Here is a 22,752-nt window from a genome sequence, read left to right as displayed (position 1 = left end):
ATTAATATCCACCCATGTTTTTCCCATGCCAGAGAGTTTAAACCAGTGCTCTCCGCTTCTTTCCAGCAATGTGCCCGTCTTATTTATGAAAGCCAAAAACTACTGGAACGAAGGCCAGACGCTCTGGTTGGAGGCAGCGTGTTTCGCCTGTCTGGGGTTAGGGTAGTGAGAGGTGAACGGCCTCCTCGAGGCATCCAGTGTCTCTTTTGCTGTTTGTCGAAATGCGCCTTCAGTTAAGATGACCTGGTGATGGGAGGAAGAAAGCTGCACTTACATTGTGCTGGAAATGTTATGCTGCTTTGAATTTGGTGTATAGTTGAGTCAGGAGAATGACAAGAGAGTGACTTTAAGAGCCCAAAGATATGAAGGGCTTATACAACCTCTTTTTGGGACTCTGCATTTAAAAAAATAGACAGGTTGTGATTACATTTTAAAGTCTGTGGCTGCAGGTAATATTATTTCTTTTCATGAGTTGACCTGTTGTCATGATAATGTGTCCAGAACCCAAATATGTTGTTTTTGCAATACGGCACAATATTTTTTTTAAAAACTGTGTTTTGTAAAAGAAGCTGTTTAAGATATTGATTAGACCTGTAATTAATTGCTATTATAGTAAATTAAGTAACTGATTGTTGCTGCTCCAGGCACCATGCTTACATGTTGTTGTTGTTGTTGTTGTTGTTGTTGTCACAGCTGACAATTATAATTTACATCTGTTTATTCCCAGGGTTCCCCCCCGGAATAAATTTTGAGCACCATTTTAAAAATATCAATTATACTGGATATAATAGTAACCTAACAGCTCTTTATGCTTTTTAAATTGCTTGCTTACTTTGACCAGACACCACAAACCCTTAATTTGAATATATGGCCAGGCATTCATTACAGATACAAATGATAGACTCTTCCTGATATACTGCTGTTTCTTCTTTGTTTTTTGTTTGTTTGATTTTTTTTCTTTCTTTCATCTTTTGAAGGGACAGAAAATAGAAGAGCCTTTATACCTTATAGATTTTGTGTAAAGTATTTAAGGACATCTAATTCAGCTTATAATCCAAATATATATGTGAAAGATATCACTTTGCTGGGTATTGTTACCTCCCCTACCCCTCCAGTATCGGGCCTTTGCGGTTGGCTTTGTCCTGCTACTCATTAGGGAGTCGTTGTTGGAGGAGGAGGATGAAGGGAGTGAGTGAATGTGCAGCTGAGAGAGACCTCCCCCACCATTTAGCCTGATGGCGTGTAGGACCAAAACCACGTGACCAGCTGTTTACCGTTGCAGCAGGCGTCGAGCGTCTCCTTGAGCATGTCACAGTCTTCCCTACATCCTATTGTAGGAAAAGCTGAGTGAATCTTCTCTGGATTTGTAATCTTCGTGCTAATAATTAAGCAGTTTTTATTTCTACTGCAGTGTAACCCAGTGGTTTAGTCAGAGCTCACTTTTCATCAGGGGGTTTTTGGTGTGTGTGTGTGTGTGTGTGTGTGTGTGTGTGTGTGTGTGTGTGTGTGTGTGCGCCTGCAGTCGAAAGTACAGCCACATGGGAGAGCAGGGGAAAATCACATGTATGTTCCGCATGGTGTGTGTGAGAGCTCACAGCAGGCAGTACTCTCGCAGCTGTAGTGGAGTAATGTTTCTGCTGCTGGTGGCGGCAGCGTACTCTGCTCTGCATGCTGTGTGTCAGGCTATGTGCTATTCTTAGCCCCTTTTCCCTCCCTGTCCCATCCTGCAGTCAGTGGATCAGGTTACCGTACTCCGTGTGCTCGTCATCCTTCCTGGCTACATCTCCACCATGTACTCTCCTCCATCCTCCCCCAGTGAACATACCCCAACACCCCCAGAGTCTTTTACCACAATCCCCCTCTCAGACTGCTGCACTCACGCAAGGACACGCACTAGCAGCCGCTCTGCTGTCAGAGCCGGCACACCCGAACACTACAGGGAAATGGTTGTTATTGTTGTTAGTCAGGAACCAGTGGAGTTAAAAATGCAGGAGCGCTAGGTTATAAATAAATGGAGACAGAGACCAGCAGTGCAGCAGCGCACTCGGCTTGGGATTTTGCTGTCTTTCTTCATTCAGATTTAGAATTTACTTCTTTTGAAATCGCAAATATTGCAATGTTATAGGGAAAGAAGGATGGTTAGTAAATGGTTATATTTTGACCTCCAACCTTGCTAAGTACTGCTAAGTATTTATAACCAAGATTTTTAGCTGGTATTTCAACAGATTAATGAATATTGAAATATTGCAAAGTGGCTCATATGTTGTTTTTGCTCATCAGTGTCCTTTTCTGTTGAATTGTTAACCACAGTGAAGGTGTTGAGACTGAGAAAACCAGCCAGTGATTTTTGTAATCACATCTCTCAACCTTTTCCCACTCGTTTTTTTTTTTGTTTTGTTTTTTTGTTTTGTTTTTTATTAATGTTTATTAATGTAATTTTTTTTTGGGGGGGGGGGGGCAGTTTGATAAATCTGTTTTAGTGATATTAAGTGGGTTGGAAAATTTTTGCTAACACTGTTTGCCACAGTATGAGATCTCATGCCAATCTAATCTCCGCTTTAGTCTCAGTGAACTGTAACAGTCATCAAGGCGAGGTTTGATCTGGACTTGAAACAGCCTGAGGTTAATGGCAGAGCGTGCAGGGGCTTATGCAGCCCTGAGCTGCACATGAAACGCAGTAAATGCAAATGCCAAATTGGCGAGTGCCCAAATACCTCTGTAATTATAGTCACACCCTCCTCGCCTCCTCTCTGTGCCAGATTGGAGTCCTGTCAGCGTTTGTTTTCTGGTTTGGTCCTGGCCTGTCCACACTGCTTTAATACCCCCAATACACCAGCCTCTTTACACCAACATGTTCACTGTGGGCAGCTCAATTCTGCCTTTCAGCTGCGTGAATGACAATGCTGCTGCTTACTGGCTATCTGCTGACTAATGACCTCTCACTGGCCTCGGTTGTGCAGTAGGTTCATGTGTTTGGAAAAAACTGTACCTGTCAACACCACAGTATCACACGGGATCAGCAAAGATCATAAAAGGTATCAGAAGAAACAAAATCTGGGATTCCTGAAAGAAATCTAGTTGCCTTATTAATGTCAAAACCAGCACGACTGGTTCCTCCCTGGAAAAGCGAATAGCATGTGTAACTGCTTCAATGTGCACTGCTTTCCAATAGAGACTATTATGAGTGCTGATGTTATGGAGAATCACGTAGTCAGATTATGATTAAACTGCACGATGAGAATCAAAGTTTAAAGCCTCAAAACAGCAAGTTATTTCCTTTATACATTAAGTCAGTAAATAAATACAAAAAATCTGTATTAAAATTTCTTTTTTTTTTTTTTTTTTAAATAAAGCATGTTGCAACTTCTTAAGAATGGTTAGACTGAGCAAAGTTTGGTGCTCTTGAAAAAACAAAAAAAGATTCTGTTGTATTTGTGGTGAAGAATCATTTGGGAAACGTATCGACTCTAACAAGACATAATATCCAGTACCTATGCATTACAACAATGCCATATTCAAATAATTCATGTCAACCTGAGAGTTGACAGTCGAATACATAAAAAATGTCAACCACAGAGCAGATTACAGCAACAGCAGTTTCCTCCTTAACGTGCGTCAGCGTTGTCACTTTGTTTACGACAGCCATGCCTTTTGCCTTGGAGTAGCTGATCAAACTTTCAGTTGTGGTTTTTTTTAAACATCCTGAAAATGGCCCCTCGTCAAGGTAATTACATGAAACGTGTCACTGCCAGAACATGCTTGTTGCTCAGCTTGCATCTGGATGGTGTCTAATTGAAGGCCTTTATATGTTCTGAACCATTCAAACCTGGTATGTTGGGCATCTACTGTTTGCACCGTAATGATTCTGTAGTGTGCCACAGACTGTGCTTCTTAATGCTAAAGCTTTTAAATTGAAAGAAACCACTTGCATTCACTTTTCTTCTATTTCAAAGGCGATATTTGCATCCTAGTCATCCCGGTCATCATGGTAAACCCCTCGCTAATCTTACTTGTAGTGCACATACGGTGCTGTAGGGTAGTGTGTAGCTTAGTCTCACAGGATTATTGTTGTTCAGTTGCTGTGGTACACAGAGAACCATGACAGGATGGCTCTCTATGAAAATATAAACAGCAACTTTAGATTTACACTTGCTATTTATGTAAACGTGAGTTATGACACTTATTTTTTTTTAAGCTTAAATGCTGAACATTTGGTAGTTGAAGACTCTTAAATATGACCACTTAATTTTAGAAAACTCACAAAAACCTCACCTTGAACTTGTGATTGGCATTTTGTAGACAATGAATGTAGTGGATATTACCATCACTTGTATACCTACTAACAGTGGACTTTTCACTACTAATAGTGTAGAAGCAATGCCAGTCTTTCAAGGATACTGGTTGCCCTTGTCCTTCCAATTTTAACCCTGTACATGAGGACAGGCTCCCATTAAAACACAAGTTAAAGAGAATGAGGCCGAACTATGCAAGCAACAGTTTCGTTCCCAAGTAATCTTAACAGTTAATCAGTTTTTTTTCCCTTTTATAATATCGCAATATGATGATTAAAAACACACAAGTTGACGTCAAGTTGACGTTAACATGTAAAATTGATATGTTAAATATGTATGCATTTTCCTGAAGAAAAAGCTTGACTCATTTGCTTGTAATTGATAGACAGAGTGGGTTTTTAAAGCATTTGAATGGTAGAACCTCTCTTTGTGTTAGAAAAAAAATGCAAACGGCCATAAATTTTGACGATGGTCATGATTTTCAATTACTCCAATAGTAAGTAAATTATAAAATCATTTTTATTTGACTGTTTCTTGTCTTATGATAGATATTTTTCCTTGTTAGTACTTAAGTTTTCAATATACTCTGTTAAAGACATAAGCAGCTAGAAAGATCACGTCTGAACAGTCATTCCTGTTATACTTCTTTGAAATCTGCTTAAAGTCTCATGCACAGTCGGTGCATTGTAAAGTCTCCAGACAAGTCTGTGCAGTCATAAGAAATTGGCAAGCATGCAGACATCCTTATGGACCCTCGCACTCACCTAATAATTGAAATTTACATCAATTAGACCTGGAGCTGGGCGATATATCGAGTTTTTTTTAAAAATATCGATATATTTTTATACGAGATATAAGATGTGACAATATCCTTTATATCGATATAGTCTATGTTACGTTATAATTATAGTTGCGGAGCCGCAAGTTTGCCTCTCTTTCGTCCACTTTTGTCTTTACGCAACGTTACTCGACCTCGCCTCTCCTTCACTGAACACAACTCCCACTCCTCCCCCATCGCTTCACCTGCAGGCAGCGACAAGATGGACACGGCAAATCTCCGTTAATGAGTTACGGCGCATCGCCCCGTGCGTGGGCCTGGACGGCGTCAACGTGTTAACGAGCTAACCACGCTAACGAGCTAGCCACACTAACGCCTCAAAAGTTGACTGCGCGCCTTTTGTATGAATTCTGGTTGTGCTTGATGACCGCGAACCGATTTTATGTGATACACAGCGCTCAGCAATCTGTCAAAAAATGTTTTAGTTCGACTTTGGTAAGCTACAGAGCTGCACCGCTTGATGGATTGTCGGAGCATTACGGCTACCGAGGAGCCTCGCGGAGTGATACCTACTGTGCGTCAACGTAATATTACCGTATTGTGTGTGTATAAGGACCATAAATGGCACCTGTTCAGAGACATGGTTACGAAGCGGATTTCAAACTCCAGGCTGTCAGTCACGCAGTAGAAGTTGGGAACAGAGCAGCTGTGAAATCTGTCTATGTTATTATGCTCAGCGTCTTTTAGTGTACATTTTGACTGCACAATTGTGAGCTTTTTGTTATGCACAAAACAACATAGTTTTCTTTTATTTATAGAGCATCATTATTTAATAAATGCTCATAATTTATTTTTGAGTAGTTTTTTTTCATGTACATCTATGCTGTATGTTAATAAAAGTGCCTGTGTGACATCTGGGACACAGCTTTGACTAAGAACTCTCTTTTTGTTCTTACTTTATGGCTTTAAAAAAATATCGAGATAAGAATTTTGGGTCATATCGCCCAGCTCTAATTAGACCCTATCAGACTCGTAGACCAGGCAGGAATAATCAAGGTTTTAGTGTGTAACATGCCACTACTGTTTGAATATGGTGGCAATACAAGTAAAAGCTAGTTGTCAGCCACTGAAAGTAGGAGAACTTGTTACTACCTACCAGGCTTTGGGCCTGTGATACACATGTGCCACTGTGAGATTAGATGATACTGTGTAAACAGGAGAAACTTGCAAAGGCAAAAGCAAGTCCAGCTGTCAGAAAGCTCTCTGCGGAACATTCAAAATGAAAAAGAAGATACAGTCCAGTTCAAACCCAGGTAAAGAGAGCCTGTCGCAAGTAGTCCGCATCATAGACAGTATAAAATATGGATGTAGCTTCTGTGTTTGTAAAGTGAAGCCAAAGCGGAAGGGCCACAAACCTGCATTCATTCTGATCTCCTCAGGATTTGAAAACAGGCTCACAGTTGTATAAAATCTTTCCTGTGTTTATGGGCTCATTTGCTAGTTTTAGGACATATTGAATAAAACATGAAGTTCTTTTTGTAAATTATGTTAATTGTAAGTGGTTTAAAACAAAGTTTATCTAGGATATCCCTATTATTTAATGACTTAACAATCACAGGTCTTTACAAGGATGTAAGAAATGCTCTGATCAGGGCATTATAATGAGACTACTATTCACTGGATTGGACCGTGGTGGCTATGTCCATACTGTATATTATCTATGGGTGGGAAGTGATCTTTAGAGTCATTAAATAGTTCCCAGTGAATATGGGATTCTTCCTGTGAAATGTCCTTTCCTACTTAAAAACCCAGAAAACATGCTAGCCAGTGCCAAACACTTTGTCACATTTTGTTGTCAGAACTTTCCTGTGAGCGATTTCTGATCTGATTATTTATTCATAAATTATTCAGCCTGGAACTTGCCAGAATTGTTGGGAACACCAGAGCTGTGCTATTTACTGAGATGGCTTACCCCTTAACACAAAAGCCCTGGTTGTTTTATGAATAAGTGCAATACTAAAACTGCTATCATGCTTGTTCTTTTCTTGGAAAATTAAGTGTCTACTATGAAATTTAGAGTTCCCTTGTATTTTTGATGCCTATGAGTAATGGGTGCTGCCCCAATCATTTTGGAGGCTGCTTAACAACTAATCAATGGCTCTCAGGTTTCTTAATATAGAGTAAAAGTGGGACTTTCATAAGCAGCAGGAGGCTATTTCTGCTCAGTCATCGTGGTACTGGGTGTGTATATGTGAGCGAAAAAAGGAAGCAGGGAAAGTTCATTCAAAGTACTAGATAATAGAGGGTCTCATGACTGAAAGCTGCAATCTTCATGTGGCAAGATAACTGACAGATGCCATGTTGGCTTCAGGTGCAGGCTCAGCTTCAGTGTTGTACTTTCTCTAAAGTGCTGGCACCCACAGTGCACCCCAGTGACTCTGCAGCTTGTGTTACTACACCGTCACAAACCACATCAGAAACGAGCTCGGTTACACTGATGAGTAGGCCACAGTGACAACATACAGAGGGGGACGTTTTCCTCTCAGAAACCCAAGAAGTCCCTAAAACTGTGATTCATGCTGCCTCATGTAGTTTTTCCTGCCAGTGCTTTAAGGTCAGTCTCGAGAGATGCAATGGAAATTTCAATAAAAATCCCTGATTACAGATCCACTCAACCTACATCCTGAAACACAGCTGAGTTGTGCTCGGTGGCAGCACTATTTCATACCCTGCCCCTCCATTGCTCTGTGGGGGTTAAGTGACTTTTCTTTACTTGGCTCGTTTCCTCTGTAACACAAACATTTGTTGAAAGCCTATAAACAGTCTCTGAAAAAAATGTTATTTAATTGTACCTGCATTTTAAAACCATCTCCTGCTCTTGCCACTGTCTGGTGCAGGCGTGCTCTGTTTGCAGCAAGAATTACTAGGTCAGGCATCCATTCAGGCAGTGATGTGGCAGGGTTGAAATCCTCCTCACTGCTGTTGTGGTCTCTGTCTCCAGGTGCATGATGAACCTACTGTGCTGTAGCTGTCTAAGCTAGTCAGGTTGCCTCACCATGGCAAAACCTGGGAGCGACAGAGATGGAGCCATGGTGGATAAGCAGGCGGGGAAGAAGGTATGTGACTCTCATACTTCAAATAGAAGCTTCTATTACCATCCTGTGGTAAACACATTTCCTGCAATTTTACGAAGGTGATACTTGTTTTCTTTACATTTTCTTGGGGAAATGCTGTACAAAATTGATCCCAAATAATGCACAGGTGATTCTAAATACAACTAAATGAATTCAGAGTTTGGCGGAAACAGTCAATATGATCACATGATCAATGAAAATGGCATTTGAATAAACAAATATTGACTGCTCAGTTCACATGATATTGTAGAACAATCTGGTTCATTCACATTTTCTTTCATCGAGCAAACTATGTAAAATAAAGTTAAATTGAGAAGCTGTTATTGATGCTAAATCATGTGGCATGCAGGGAGAGTTAGCCTCCAAGACAGCTGACTTCTTTTAGTGCTTCTCTAGTGTGTGTGTCACTTTTTGCTTCCTGAGTGTGACAGTTTTGGTTTGTTTTTTTTGTTTCAGTTCTCAAACATCTGCATCAATGTTTCTTGGGTTTTAGAGCTCTGATGTGTAAACACTCATCACCCACTTGCTGAACACTAACATCTGGGCACCAGCAGGGAGCACATCTAAGCGGCATTATTCTTTATATCGGCTTGTTCTGTAAATGTCAGTGCACTTCAGCTGCCATACATGTACATGTTGACATCGATGCGGTTATGTTCGGCCAACATTGTGATTTAATCATATGTAGTTTACCAGTAATAGAAAGAGATAAATCTTGTGGTTCATCAAAAGCATATTCTTAACACAGCATATATTTGTGTGGGGGGTTTTCCTATTGTGATACAGTACTCTGCTTTAACCCAGCTGATGCACTGAAATGTTGTGCGTGAGAAATATCTGACCTACTATCTCCTATATTACCACGCAAACAGGACTTAATTATCCTTTTCTACATAAACACAAGGAAGCATTTGCGTCTGCTTTTATTTTCAAGGTACTTCACATCTTAGCTCTCATCTACTTTCAGCCGTGCCAGACACTTCAGCTTTGCACAGCTGGCACATTGCTTCACTGAGATCAAAGAAGCACCACGCTGCAGACATTTTCCTCCTGCCAGAAATGTATTTTACTGCACCAAAGTGCAGCACACTAAAAGTAATGGTTCTGAAAAAGCTTTGTCTGCAGATCAGAGTGCAGAATAACCCAGTAACTGAAAGACACTGTGATAATGGAGAGATTAGTGGTATTGCTGTGGGTTGTGTTTGATGCTGGAGTGTTTTCGCTCCACCTCCACCGTGTGTATTTTCTGTAGAATCAGATTTTATATGTGCATGGAGTGGCTAATTTCAATTCAGGCATTGAAAACCAAAATTACAACCATAGAAGCAATCAGCAGCTGCAAGTGGGAGGGATCAAATTTAACATCTTGTGTCTTTTGAAGTGGGTGTTGTCGTCTTTTCTGCTCAATTATGGCTCAGATTTTGGTCACCAAAGAAATGCAAATTACCCAAATGAGGTGGTACTTGTGTTCAACAGGAAGCCACCCTGTATATGTAGGTAATTTTCTTGCTTTATCGTCCCATTTCAGGCTTTTCATGGTCAACCTTGCTTTACGTGTTTTCAGTATTATAGCTATTAAATTTGAGGGGTTTGAGTTTGGAATTAGTTGTCACTGCAACGTCATCTGAGTGTCTCACTTAGTGTGTCTATAAAATGTCTGAAAGTTGTGATGCAAGTATAAGATAATTTACCAAAGCCATGGGGGACGACCCTAAGCAATTTTTGTCTGACCAGCAGGCTATATACGGTTTACAATGCAACACATTTCAGGACTGGAACTGCAGATATATTTTTGAATCGGATATGATTTAAATTGATGATCAGTAAAAAGGTGCTGTTATGCATTAAAAAGAAACTGTTAATCTATGAAGTCTGATGGTATTGAATGCTAATCTGGCAGTGCAGGTTGCACAGGTGTGAATATTTTCACGCTCCCACAGCACAGTGCCATAATGATGGACTTATTTTTCTTCCTTTTTTTCTCTTTTGTGTGTAAGCTGATGGGGGGAAAGTTCCAGATCTTGTATTCTTCCCTTGAGACTTTGCCTTGGGAACAAGATTTAAGTGAGCCTTGCAAGCAGCACCCAAACACCGTATTGCAGTCGATGTTATCTCTGCAGTATAAGTCACGTAAAGCAGGAACTACCACCTGCATACTAAGCTCGATCCTGTTAGCTGTCAAACTAGTTGACATGGCTTTTAAAATGAGACTGCCAGGGTTTATTTGAGGCCATTGCTCCTTTGTTTACATATCCAGACACACTCGGCACTCAACTGAGGCCACACCTCTGCCTCGTTTGACCCGATTTTAATTCATGTGTGTGTTTTATTTCCTCCTCACCTTTGACAGAGCAAAGACAAGTTGTCGCCTTTCACCAAAACTCCAAAGTTGGACCGGAGTGAATTGCTGGGGAAGGAAGGGAAAGCAAAGTCTTCCATGAAGCGCAAGCTCTCCTTCACTACCAGTCCTCCACGGGCAGAGGAGCGAGACTCCGACACGGGTAAGGAGTGTTGCTGTTCCTCCCTCCAAACAGCCATGCTGCTGGCTCACTGCCATGTCTGTACACTGCCCCCTGGTGGCCTTCTGTCAAACAGGTCTTCAAATAGTCAACAATGGGTCAATATTGTTTCGAAAACGGGGCCTAAGTCAGGTCACACTGATGAACTTGTGGCCTGTTGTGTGTAATCTGAGATGGATGAAGAATCATTCTATGAGAATGTATTTATTTTTTAGTGTTACAAATAGTAATCCTACCCCACCTCCTAATATAACACCATGTTTTGTTTTTTTCTACATTCAACACATTATGTCCTTATCTACAAAACACATTTAAAAAGAAAGACCAAAACCAGCAGTGAACTATGTAGCCGTAGATATCCAGTGTATCAGTGAGCCCCACAAGAATCTTCACTGTTTTACATGTTCCCTCATTTTCAGTCCTCAATAGTAGAATAACCCTCTACAAATGCACTGCAATAAACTGCACTGTAGAAAGACCTTTGCAGTTGTCTTGAACCTCACTGATGGTGTACAGATTTCCCAATAACTGTCACTATGTTGACGATAAAAATGTGCTCAGCTTAGCAGTGCAGACATGTCATTCTTCCTCTCACTTGTGTAAACACTGTTCTAACCCCCTCTTTCAGTTAGAAGTTTAACTATATGTTTATCAGATTGAAGGCCTAAAAATAGGTTACTGCATCCTACAGCTGTAATTATAATAAATAAACTGCATGTTTATGGACTGCTTGAAGTCCTGCAGGTTTGCCTTCATCTCCTCTGTAGAGCAAAGCTCAACATGATCATTTTCATTGTGTGGTCCTGTGTCATTCTAACAGATGAGAACCCTCAATTTTGGAAGTATAATTTATGTCGCACACGTAATAAACTAGCACGGAGAGTGGCTTTGCCTTCCAGCAGCTTCCCCCGGTCCTTTTGTTGAGCAGCTGTAGGACGAGGCGAAGAAGCGACCCCAGTGACCGCCTCGGACCGGATCTCCTCTCCTGTCTGCTGTGTTGCCATGACTCATAATCTGTGCGTGGAGTGCGAGTGTGCCTTTGTGGCTGTCTGTATTTGAGTTCATGTGAAGCGAGGAGGGTGAGAGAGAGCGAGCGAGCGTTAATGCAGTGCTTTCCCACCCTTCCACCCCCCTCCTTGCTCTCCTTTTCCTCCCCTCTCCCCCCCCCCCCTCCCATCCTCTCTGCTTTGCACTGTAGATGACTCAGACCCAGGCCAGTCGAGTGAGACCTGGGGAGAGAGATTAGTGCCTCCCTGCAGGATATACGCAGGTAATCGCTGCAGCCCGATCCTCAGCCCCCGCGCCCATCCACTTTGCGCTGCTATTCTGCTGTAAACACACATGCACACATGCACGCGTGTGTGTTTTCGCCTTGCATCTCCCCCCTATTACAGCTCACGCATGTCTGTGTTTAGTAACAACTGACGGGTGGAGACTGGGGGGCCCGAGGAGTGCCGTCGGCACTTGGCTGGCTTAAGAGAATGCCATCTTCTTTTTGTTTTTGTTTGGTTTTTTAACTGTTTGTTTTTTGTTTTAAACCTCATGCTTGTCATCTGTTTCTCTGCGCGCTCAACAGATACAAGGGGAAGAGGAAAAAATGTGATGCAGTCACAATGAAGTTGCATCTTGTAAAAGAGGACCTTTCTTGGTGTTTTTTGTAATTTTTCTCCAAACTCATTCTTGTTACAGATAAAGATGGACCAGACAAGAAGAAGGTGAAAAAGGAAGCTGGGGGCAAGAAATCCCAGGCACCCAACTTTTTGTTTGGGTATCCGCTGTCGGAGCGCAAACAGATGGCTCTCCTAATGCAGATGACCGCCAACAGTCCAGGTTTGTGTACTCGCCCTCTCACCATGTCCTCAAGAAGGGTCGGTGTATATTTACTGCTAGATGAGTCATACTTCAGAATGTCTCTTGTTTTTGTTTTTGTAGGAATAGGATGACAATCTAATATTTCTGCTCAAAAATCTTATCTGTGGTGTTTGTTAGTGATACTGTCCTGCTGCCGTAGATTAGAACTGAAAATAGCTGAGTTGGCGAGGAGTTAAGGTTACTGTGGTTTTTGGTTTTGTTTTTTTCAAAGTTTACGTGTTTTCTAGTAGTTATTGCAGTTTGGTTTTGTTTGTCTTTTGCTTTACTCATTAAAGGAGCTGTTTGACAGTGTTAAGCCTACAAAAAACTGCAAGTTTTGTAAGAGCACAAAAAGGAGCATTTCCCAAACTGAAAAATTATTCCGTTAAATGACTCCAAATGAATTTGAGAGAATCGGGTTAGGAAATTTGGGAATTAAGCAGTGGTGCTGGAAGGGGATGACACTGCATTGTGGGGGCGGGGGGATGACCATGCCACTTCCTGCTGCCGTAGTCTGTCTACTACAGGAGATGGCTGGTTTTGCTGTACCCTGTGCTATGTGAAAAAGTTACTTCCTCTTGATAAGTTGAATAATATGTCATTTCCTTTCCGTTACGTTGTTGGCAGTTTTGAGAATTTTTTTTTCTTCATTTGTTCATGTATGTCATCCTTTGTCACCAATGCTCATCAGCAGTCGATGAGAAATTGGTAACTAGGATGTTGTGAATTCACCAAACTCTGTATTGACACCATGCATTCAAACGTGCATGTGTAATGCCTAGAAAGGTCCAGATGCATGTATGCTTACTCAGACATGGGTTTAAAGCAGTCTGTCCCAGTAAAACTGGATTCACTGTAGTTGTTCAGTCTAGAGAGAAAAACAGTTGTCTTAGTGTGTGATGTGCTTTTTTTTTTTCTGTCTCTCTTCCCTTCGAGCATCATTTAAGTCTTTTTCTCTCTCCATGTGTCCAGACTCTACACCGAGTCACCCCTCACAAACGACCCCTGTGCAGAAGAAAGTCCCCAGCAGCGCCTCGTCTCGGCAGAAAGACAAGGTCAACAAGAGGAACGAGCGAGGGGAGACTCCCCTTCACATGGCAGCAATCCGGGGAGACGCTAAGCAAGTTAAAGAGCTCATTAGTCTGGGAGCTGATGTCAATGTCAAAGACTTTGCAGGTATGACGCCCCAGGAGATGATAATTTAACAGCTTTCATCATGTCCCAGCAGTTGTTAATAATGACATTAGACTGAGTAACAGATGCTGATGCAAAGGCAATGTCTCAAAATGAGCTGTAATCAGTCTGCACATTACTACTGCCTATGCAGCTGTTGGTATGTCAAGTAGTAGAATTGAGAAAACAGCTGGTAAAAATTTTTAAGACTCTTCTTCTGTCCTCACCAGGTTGGACGCCTCTGCATGAAGCCTGTAATCTTGGTTACTATGATGTGGCCAAGGTCTTGATAGCAGCGGGTGCAGAGGTGAATACGCAGGGTCTGGATGACGACACACCACTTCATGATGCTTCCAGCAGCGGACACAAAGATGTAAGAGCTTTGAGTTAGTCTATAACTGAAGGTCTTAAAAGTATATTGCACTTAAAAAATTTTGATTAAGGACTCTGCACAGGTCTGATGTGTGACAGAATGGAAGAAGGACATTGTCTCAGTGAACTTACAAAATTTGATTTAACATTTCTGAGAATCAAAACAAAAATACACAAATTGATTTAAATTTGGCTTATCAAACCTGGACAGCTTCCAGGCGAATGCTACTTCTAGGTCGCTCAGCAGAAGACTTGTTTTGTCTTCCTACACTGCCTCTAAGATGCATGGTGCATGTCCTTCAGCTTTTCAAGACGGTGACCTTTCAACTTTGTGGAATTTGTGGATTTGGCAGGGAGACATATTTGGCAAGTAGGGAGGTTGGTGAGCCAAGATTATGTCAACATAGCCAGAAAAACGTATGTGTTCTTAATGTGCTCTGTGCCGGCACAGGATGGCACGCATCACAGTTCAGGTCGTTTGTGCTGAATATTTTCCTTAGACGCCTCTGGATGTTAGGTGAACTCGAGCGAGTTGACGGTGTCACCTTGGGGATAAATTTACAGTGAATAACAACCTTGCAAATGTTGACAAGCATGCTCCTGTTCGCACTCCTGTTCGCTCAGGAAACTGTGGACTCGGTAACTGAAACCTGCAAAAAACCTGTGTCATAGCTGGACACCCAGACACCCACCCACCCCCCCGCCATGAAAGCAGAGTCAGTCTGACAGATAAAAGTTGGCTGCTGCAAGTTTTGAGGGCTGTGGTGAAATCGTAGACCACACATGCAAGCGATCAGAATCAAACCTAAAAATGAGCAAGCTAAAAATAGCAGCAGCACTGAAAACTGACCCAAGAGGATGACTTTAAAAGGGTGATCAGCCAAATTTTAATCTGGTCTGCTTGTATGTATTCATGAGCCAATTCTTTTTGGATCGCACCTCTGATATAAAGGTTGCACAAGTCCATCCTTAATGCAGGAAGAGTCAGAGTGCTGTTACATTTAGATGTGGACATTGCATACATGTTTTTTTTTGGTTTTGTTTTTTTTGGCTGTCTTTAAATGTTAAGTCAAATATTTAATTCTGTTGCATCAACTTGCAGAATGTAGTATTTCATGATAAGAAGAAGAAGGCCACTCTTAGGTCATCAGCCAGTAAATTTGTTTTTAAGTTGTTTGAATTTAAAAATCATCAAAATGCATCAGATTGCCTTGAAGTGCATTTTGTTACTATTTTAAATGCTTTGGTAAAATGTTAGATTTTACCTTTTAAAAAATCTGAGACATGTCTGTCTGTCTAGGATTTCTCAGTGTAATTGTTGTGTTTTCTGTAGATTGTGAAACTTCTGCTTCGTCACGGCGGTAACGCTTTCCAAGCCAACAAGCGCGGCGAGCGCCCGGTGGATGTGGCAGACTCTCAGGAGCTGGAACAGCTATTAAAGGGAGAAGGGGCTGTGTCGGACCATGATGACAGCTCTTCAGGTGATTGTCCCTCCTGTGTAATATTTATGTTTTGTTTTGTTTTTTTACTCCCCTAACATCGACATCCAGTAATGTGTCCACTGTAAATGAAGCTTAAGTCTACTGTACTCCACAGAATCTGAAGACCCACCATCTGTCAATCCATCCAGTGTCGATGACAACATGGAAGACTCTGATACTGAAAAGGACTCTGCCACGAAAGCATCGTCTTCCATGCCGGGGATGGATGAGTACGAATTTAAGGACGAAGAAGAGGAGGATGATCTTAGTAAAGCCCTGAATGACAGACACATCCTTAGGAGGGAGCTACGACAGCCGGAGAAGGAGGACAAAGACAGGAATCACGTTGCAGTAAAGCAAAGCAACAAGGGGGATTCCTCATCAAAGTCCAAAAAGCAAAAGACGTCTCGTGTCCACTGCAGCTCGGATACATCCAGCGACGAAACGGAGAGCCTCTCAGAGAAGAGAAGCTCCCCCACCTGCTCTCATAGCTCGGAGAACGTCAGGCCGGACACAAGGTCGAAAAAGGACAATACTGAGCAAAAGGACAAAGGCAAAGTTAAGAGGAAGAGCAAGAGCCAGAATAAAAACAAGGAAAACCAAGAAGATGGGAAAGAAAACAGTAAAACGCTAGTCCTCTCTCTGGCAACAGTGTCTGAAAGCACAGAGAAGGGCCGGGAGGAAGACTCTTTCAAGATGTCTTTCAGTCCCAAAGATGACTCATCCGTCCACCTCTTCCACTTGTCAGCCATCAAATCTCCTAAACTGAACCACAGCCTAACAGATAAACAGACACCACTCAAACAGGAAAATGCGAAGATGTGCGTTTCCATCACTGACAGCTCGTGTCCAGTGGATGGTGTCAAATACAACCACTACACAGATGCAGACTACTGCACTGAAGGCTCCAGCACGAAGGGGTGTAAGCACAAGGAAAAGAGCAAACATCAACAGAAAGACTCCAGTGTGGACGGCGACGACGGCCACTCGAGCCCCTATAAAGACAGCAGCATAGGAAACAACATAGACAGCGAGGGTGCCTTACGGAAGACTGATTTAGACGGAAAAGTCGTGAAGAAGCATAAATTTAAACACAAAGAGAAAGACAAACACCGCAGGGAATATGAGGCAGAACGGAGCCGCCAAAGGCAAAAGGAGGCCAGGAAAGACAGCCACAGGAATTTGGAATTTGACAGAGAGTTCTGGAAAGAAAATTTTTTCAAAAGTGATGAGACAGATGAACCTCTGCCAGTAAAAAAGGAAAGTGAAGACAACAGCTCGCTTCAGAAGACTGCTGATTCCTCTCCTGTGAAAGATGAGCGAAACCCAAAGGAGAAACACTCCGGCAGCAAGGAAAAGAGGCCAAGAGAGGAGCGAGAAAAAGACAAGAGCGTGAAAAAAGAGCGGAAGGAGGCGGCAGGAAGAGAAGAGAAGGTGAAGGATTCAAAGCTGAGCGAGCATGACGAAAAGGTGGACTGCCACAGCTCAGGACGGATTCCTGAGGAGTCGCTGCAGAGCAACAGCATGAAAGAAGAGACAGAGGAGAAACCCATAAGTGGGATCACAGCTGATCAAGAACAGCTGGAGCCTGCAGAAAAAGGCTCACGCGAGAAAACTGACAAGAGGCTCCCAGGAAAGGAAAAGGATTCAGACAAAATGGAGAAAAGGCATCTTGACAAGGAAAAAAAGGTCAAAACGGAGCACTCTGACAAAACTGAACCACAGAACTCAGTGGATCGTTGGAAGGAAAAGGAGCGAGCGGGATCCATCTCTTCCGTTTCGCCTGGAGAGAAAAGCTCCAAAGAAAACGAGAAGCTGAAATCTTTAACCACAACAAAAAAGCATGAAGACAGCAGGAAAAGTAAAGATAAGTTTGACAAACGGTCTGATAAGGAGAGGCAGGACAGAGACTATAATGCCGGGGATCACAGAGAAAAGGATCGCACAAGCTCTGATAGGAAAGGAAAACCTCTGGAGAAGACCACGGATCACAGTAAATCTGATCGCACCAAAGAAAAGGACTTTGACAGGAAAAGAAGAGATAAAATAAAAGATGGAACGCTGTCCTCTACCTCCAATCTGAAATTACTTTTAGAGGAGAAGAAAAGCCATCTCTCTGAGAGCGGCAAGTCCTTATCTACAAAATCAAAGGAGGAAGCAGTGAGAACGCCGGAGAAGGATCGCGATAGGCGAGACCGTGACAAAGAGTCGGATAGACACAAGGACAAGGATAAAGAGCGACACAAAGACCGCTCCCAGCAGGCCAAAATCAGCAAGGCCAAATCCAGTGAGACGGAGGCAGACAAGGCCAAATTGAAAGCCCCGCCAGCAATACGAGACGCCAAACCAAAAGAAAAGAGACTTGTGAATGATGACCTGATGCAGACCAGCTTTGAGCGCATGCTCAGCATGAAGGATCAAGAGATTGAGCTTTGGCATCGGAAGCACCTAGAAAAACTCAAACAGAAAGAGCGGGAAAGGCTTAAACAGCGGCCTGTGGCAGATCCAGGGAAGTCCAAGCCTAAAGACAGAACAAAAACAGAACCATGCTTGAGTAAGGAGCTAACACGCTCAAAAAGCTCTGAAACACCTGATATCCACAGCAGAGATAAACCCCTGAAGGATGGCACTAGCCCCAGAACGGTGTCACTTGATGGGAAGAGTCTGCCCTCTATCAGCGCAAAGGTCATATCAGCCGTGGAAAACTGTCTGACGAGATCACCCCGTCCTGAGAACGACCGCTGTGGCATCATTTCCAGGTCTGTTTCTTTAGTCTCTGTTGCCAGCTCGGAGGATTCGTGCCAGGCAACGACATTAACTCCCAGAAATGCCGAATACGATTCTGACGTAAACATGGAAACCTCAGACTCCCAGCCTGCATTTCTTCAGTCTTCCCTCGTCATTCAAGCTACAAGGTCGCCGTCTGTTCACGATAAAGACTGCAACAGTCTTCCAGATGTTTCACAAGGTAATCGAGTGATATCCAGCAGGCATGAATCTCCTTACCTCAGGGCTATTCTGGATGAGGATGCCAACTCATCAACTGAAGGCAAAGCTGTTGAAAATCTGCCAAAATCCAACCTGCCTGCGATCCCAGGAGAGGAGCCGAGAATGAAGGAGGCCTCAGAAACTGAGGAGAGCCTGAGTACACAACAAAATTCAAATTCAGTTACCGATCCAGTCACAGAGAGGGAAGGAAGCACTGCTGGATGCTCGACAACACAACTGTTAAACAAAGATCTTCCCAGTAAAAGCGTGACGCTTCCACAGTCCAGCAGCTCACAGTGCAGTAGTTCTGAAAGTGGGTCGGCGGAGCAGAAACCTCTTCCTCTATCTGAGCCTCCTGCTGTCCAAGACGTCCAGTGTCAGATGGAGACCTCACAGGCAGAATGTGTTACTAAAGAATCTGATCAGCCGTCAGTACCTACAGCTTCTCAAGCTGCTGAGCTGTCAGCACTCACAAACACAAAGATCTTCTATCATAGAGAACCACTCCCGTCTTCTGGTATTGAGAATCAGCAGCAGGCCGAGTTGGTTACCACGCAGGTTTCTGACCAAAAGGACACACTCATGGAGACCGCTCACGAAACAGAACCAGAAAATATGGAAACGGATGCAGAAAACTTGACAACAGAAGCGGTGGGGAGTCCCGTACCGTCCACCAGCTCGCACATTCCCACCTCTGCTGCCAGAGAATCCTCAACGGGTTTCAGCAGATCCGATGAGTTCAGGCCTTCTCAAGAGGATGCGGATGCAAGTGTCCAAGACTGCAAGAAATCACAGCCTTCCAGCGACATCTCAGACCCATGTCTCGATGCTCTTACGGAGAAGGAAAGCGTGTCCTGTTCGAGCCCTGAACACAAGACTGAAGGAACAGCAGACGTACCACAAAGCTCGCACAACAGCGGTGGTGGTGGTGGTGCTGCTGTCTCTGCTATGACTGAGAGTTCATCCTTTGAAGGCAGCCTGAGTACAGACGGCTCACCTGAATCCAAAGCAGAGGCCTCCTCAGAGCCCATGGAGGTCACACCTGCCGAGGAAAAACCAGAGTCCTCCTCAGCTCTAGAGGAGCAGAGCCAAAGCGCCATCCAGTCAGCAGATCCAACAGACGTCAGCAGCAGCGCCTCAGGGAGTTCCTCTCCGCAATCCGGAGACCGGGAGTCCGACTCCTCAGGGGCGAAGCTCAAGGTTCGTGCAGCAGACGAGGAAATGGACATTCACGTGCCCCATCCACGCAAGAGGAAGATGCCGAAGGTGTCGCTCTCCCAGACGTGCTCCACCACTCAACAAGAGAGGGAACAGCAGTCGCTAGCGGCTATCGTTGACTCTGTAAAGCTGGAGGAGATCGAGCCCTACCAGTCGGACAGGGCTAACCCATACTACGAGTTCCTGCACATCCGCAAGAAGATCGAGGAGAAGCGTAAAGTGTTGTGCAGCGTCGCCCCACAGCCGCCGCAGTATTATGACGAATACGTGACCTTTAATGGCTCGTACCTCCTAGATGGGAACCCACTCAGCAAACTCTGTATACCAACTGTGAGTCGTCATTGTTATTATTGATTTTATTTTATGCTTTTTAGACAAAACTGCAGCAGGGATGATGTGCATACTCTTTTATGATTCAAAATGAAGCTAGTGACCAATTGACCTTTAGTGCAAAGAACAGAGCACAATGATTGTCTGATCTCATTATCTTGGCTTCGTAAGATGATCCATAACTGCAGTTGAATATAAATTTACACTAATCAGGCGGCTCTAATTTATATATTTCTGGCAAGAAATCATTTGCTCTTCCTTTCACTGTACGTCAAAGTTAACTTTAAATTTCTGACACATCCTCTATCCCTGTTTTTGGCGGTCATGCTAATCTGGCACATTGTACCACTGTGGCTGTGAAGACAGGGGGGTCTGATTTTACCATTGTTTTAATTATATATCTGTAGAGAAGATCAGTCATAGATTACACAGGAGGAGGTTATACATTTTGAAGAGATGAGACTTTGTTGGAAAAATATTGAAAAGAAAATTAAATCTTATCAGTGAAACAGAAGAGTGACAAAAAGCAGTCTAGTAGTCAGATGAGCTAATGCCACGACGAGCCATCCATCCGTCCACAACACAATCATTTGTTTTCACCCAAACTGTGAGCACACCATTGATGTCTTGGTGTTAACTGCTCATTTAATTAAGGCTCAGAGCCTTAAGCATTTCATCTCCCATGTTTACCATGCCTGCAACCCAAAGTGTATTTTAGAGCATATTAGAGGTCTACGTGCTGATCGTGCTCAGTTTTCTGCATAGATGCACGGCATCACTGCTACACACCAATCATTTTGCAGTACTAAACTTTACCTGATAATATTTTCTCATCTCTCAGATGTCAAACTGCACTCCTGACCATGTTTGTAAAAATATTTCTCCTTTTTAAACGGTTCGTTTGGACAGATAACTCCTCCTCCATCGTTACCTGAGCAGCTCAAAGAGATGTTCAAACAGCAGGAGGTGGTCCGCATGAAACTACGACTGCAACACAGCATTGAAAGGGTACGTAGTTCTGCTGTTGGCGCTTCGCATTGTTAAATATCGTCTGTGTTATGCCTGCAGGTAAATTAACCATGACTGTGTTTGGTGCTGTGTTACATGTTTTCTCAAAAAGATTTGAGTTTCACGCTAACACACACACAAACGTTGGATTTATGACACTGACTGGATTTCTTTTTTCCTTCTTTAAGGAAAAGCTGATTGTTTCAAACGAGCAGGAGGTCTTACGAGTCCATTACCGGGCAGCAAGAACACTAGCCAATCAGACTCTGCCTTTCAGTGCCTGCACCGTTTTATTGGACGCTGAAGTGTACAACATGCCACAGGATGTCCAGGTAATTAACACAAGGACACCCATGAGTTTTATGTTTTACAGTCCAGTGTTTTTAGTGTATTTGGGGGATATTTGTGTGTTTGATGAGTTTATCATTTGTTTGTCTCGTAGAGTGATGATGGCAAAACATCAGTAAGGGACCGATTCAACGCCAGGCAGTTCATGTCGTGGTTACAAGATGTCGACGACAAGTTTGACAAACTAAAGGTGAGCAGTGAATCTGAAATTATGAGGAGATGGTCAGAAATATCATTGCAGGAGATTTTTATTGTATTCCAAAAAATGTAGAAAGAGTTGTTTGTTTGTTTGTTTGTTTTAGATGGTCCTATTATCTCATATGTGAATGCTTTTAATCTTTCAGTGATTGTGTCCTGCTAGTTGTTGCTTTTTACATCTGAGATACAGATCTCTCCCTTTCATGCATCTGAGATTTATCTTGTGATGTCTTGGCGTCCGTGCTCAGGAAGCCAAGAGGCAGCCAGGAAACTGAGAAGGGTCAGGGGTAGCCAGAGAGCAACGACTTCCAAGTTTAAAGCAAGGGGGATGTTTATAAGTTAATTAATTGCATATGGCTTTATTCTCTGGAAGGGATGAAAAATAAATGTGCTAAAAGGAACCACCAACTACACTTCCTGACCATTTTATTAGGTACACCTAACTAGGACTGCATTGGAGCCCCAGAACTGCTTTAATTTTTCATGGCACAGATTTAATAAGGTGCTGGAAACATTGCTGAGATTTTAATCCATATTGACATGATAGCATGACACAGTTGCTGAACATCCTTAATGCTCCCGGTCCAACGTATCCCAAAGGTGCTCTGTTGGATTGAGATCTGGTGACTGTGGAGGTCATCAGAGTACAGTGAACTCATTATTGAATTTTTTTTGAGGTTTGTAATATGGCACAAAACTCGCCTTGACTGTGGCATTTATATAATGCTCAGTCGGTACTGATGGATCTAAAGTGTGCTAAAAATAAAAAATATCGTCCGCACCATCATTCGTTCAGCAAACTGAACTCTTGATAGAAGGTAGGATGGATCATTTCATTATGTTTACACCAAATTCTGACCCTATCATGTGAAAAAGTTTTTTTGTGTGTGTGTGTGTGTGTGTGTGTGTGTGTGTGTGTGTGTGTGTGTGTGTGTGTGTGTGTGTGTGTGTGTGTGTGTGTGTGTGTGTGTGTGTGTGTGTGTGTGTGTGTGTGTGTGAGAACTGTAGCTTCAGCTTCCCATTCTTAGCTGACAGAAGTAGCACCTGGTGTGCTTGCATTAC

The 22,752-nt window shown here is 42.9% G+C and overlaps 1 protein-coding gene across 3 annotated transcripts in view; it reads left to right on the top strand.

Annotated features, from left to right (window-relative positions):
- ankrd12 (ankyrin repeat domain 12) overlaps positions 1 to 22,752 on the top strand; it is a 37,281-nt gene that overhangs the window by 12,754 nt on the left and 1,775 nt on the right. Inside the window, exons 2-12 of one of the 3 annotated variants that reach the window (XM_003448514.5) lie at positions 8,072 to 8,186; positions 10,555 to 10,705; positions 11,922 to 11,993; positions 12,413 to 12,553; positions 13,547 to 13,750; positions 13,978 to 14,120; positions 15,453 to 15,600; positions 15,716 to 20,136; positions 21,046 to 21,144; positions 21,333 to 21,476; positions 21,587 to 21,682. In XM_003448514.5, the coding sequence (XP_003448562.1) occupies positions 8,127 to 8,186; positions 10,555 to 10,705; positions 11,922 to 11,993; positions 12,413 to 12,553; positions 13,547 to 13,750; positions 13,978 to 14,120; positions 15,453 to 15,600; positions 15,716 to 20,136; positions 21,046 to 21,144; positions 21,333 to 21,476; positions 21,587 to 21,682 (5,679 nt within the window). In that variant the 5' untranslated portion in view covers positions 8,072 to 8,126. Of the gene's footprint in view, positions 1 to 8,071; positions 8,187 to 10,554; positions 10,706 to 11,543; positions 11,740 to 11,921; positions 11,994 to 12,412; positions 12,554 to 13,546; positions 13,751 to 13,977; positions 14,121 to 15,452; positions 15,601 to 15,715; positions 20,137 to 21,045; positions 21,145 to 21,332; positions 21,477 to 21,586; positions 21,683 to 22,752 lie in introns of those variants that run through there. The other 2 variants (XM_019347952.2, XM_005476662.4) reach the window with 2 other exon arrangements.

This window comes from Oreochromis niloticus, linkage group LG18, assembly GCF_001858045.2.
Source record: "Oreochromis niloticus isolate F11D_XX linkage group LG18, O_niloticus_UMD_NMBU, whole genome shotgun sequence".
In the NCBI taxonomy this organism is placed as follows: domain Eukaryota; kingdom Metazoa; phylum Chordata; class Actinopteri; order Cichliformes; family Cichlidae; genus Oreochromis; species Oreochromis niloticus.
The sequence above is the reverse complement of the archived record's forward strand: the minus strand, read 5'-3'. Positions and strand labels throughout refer to the sequence as shown.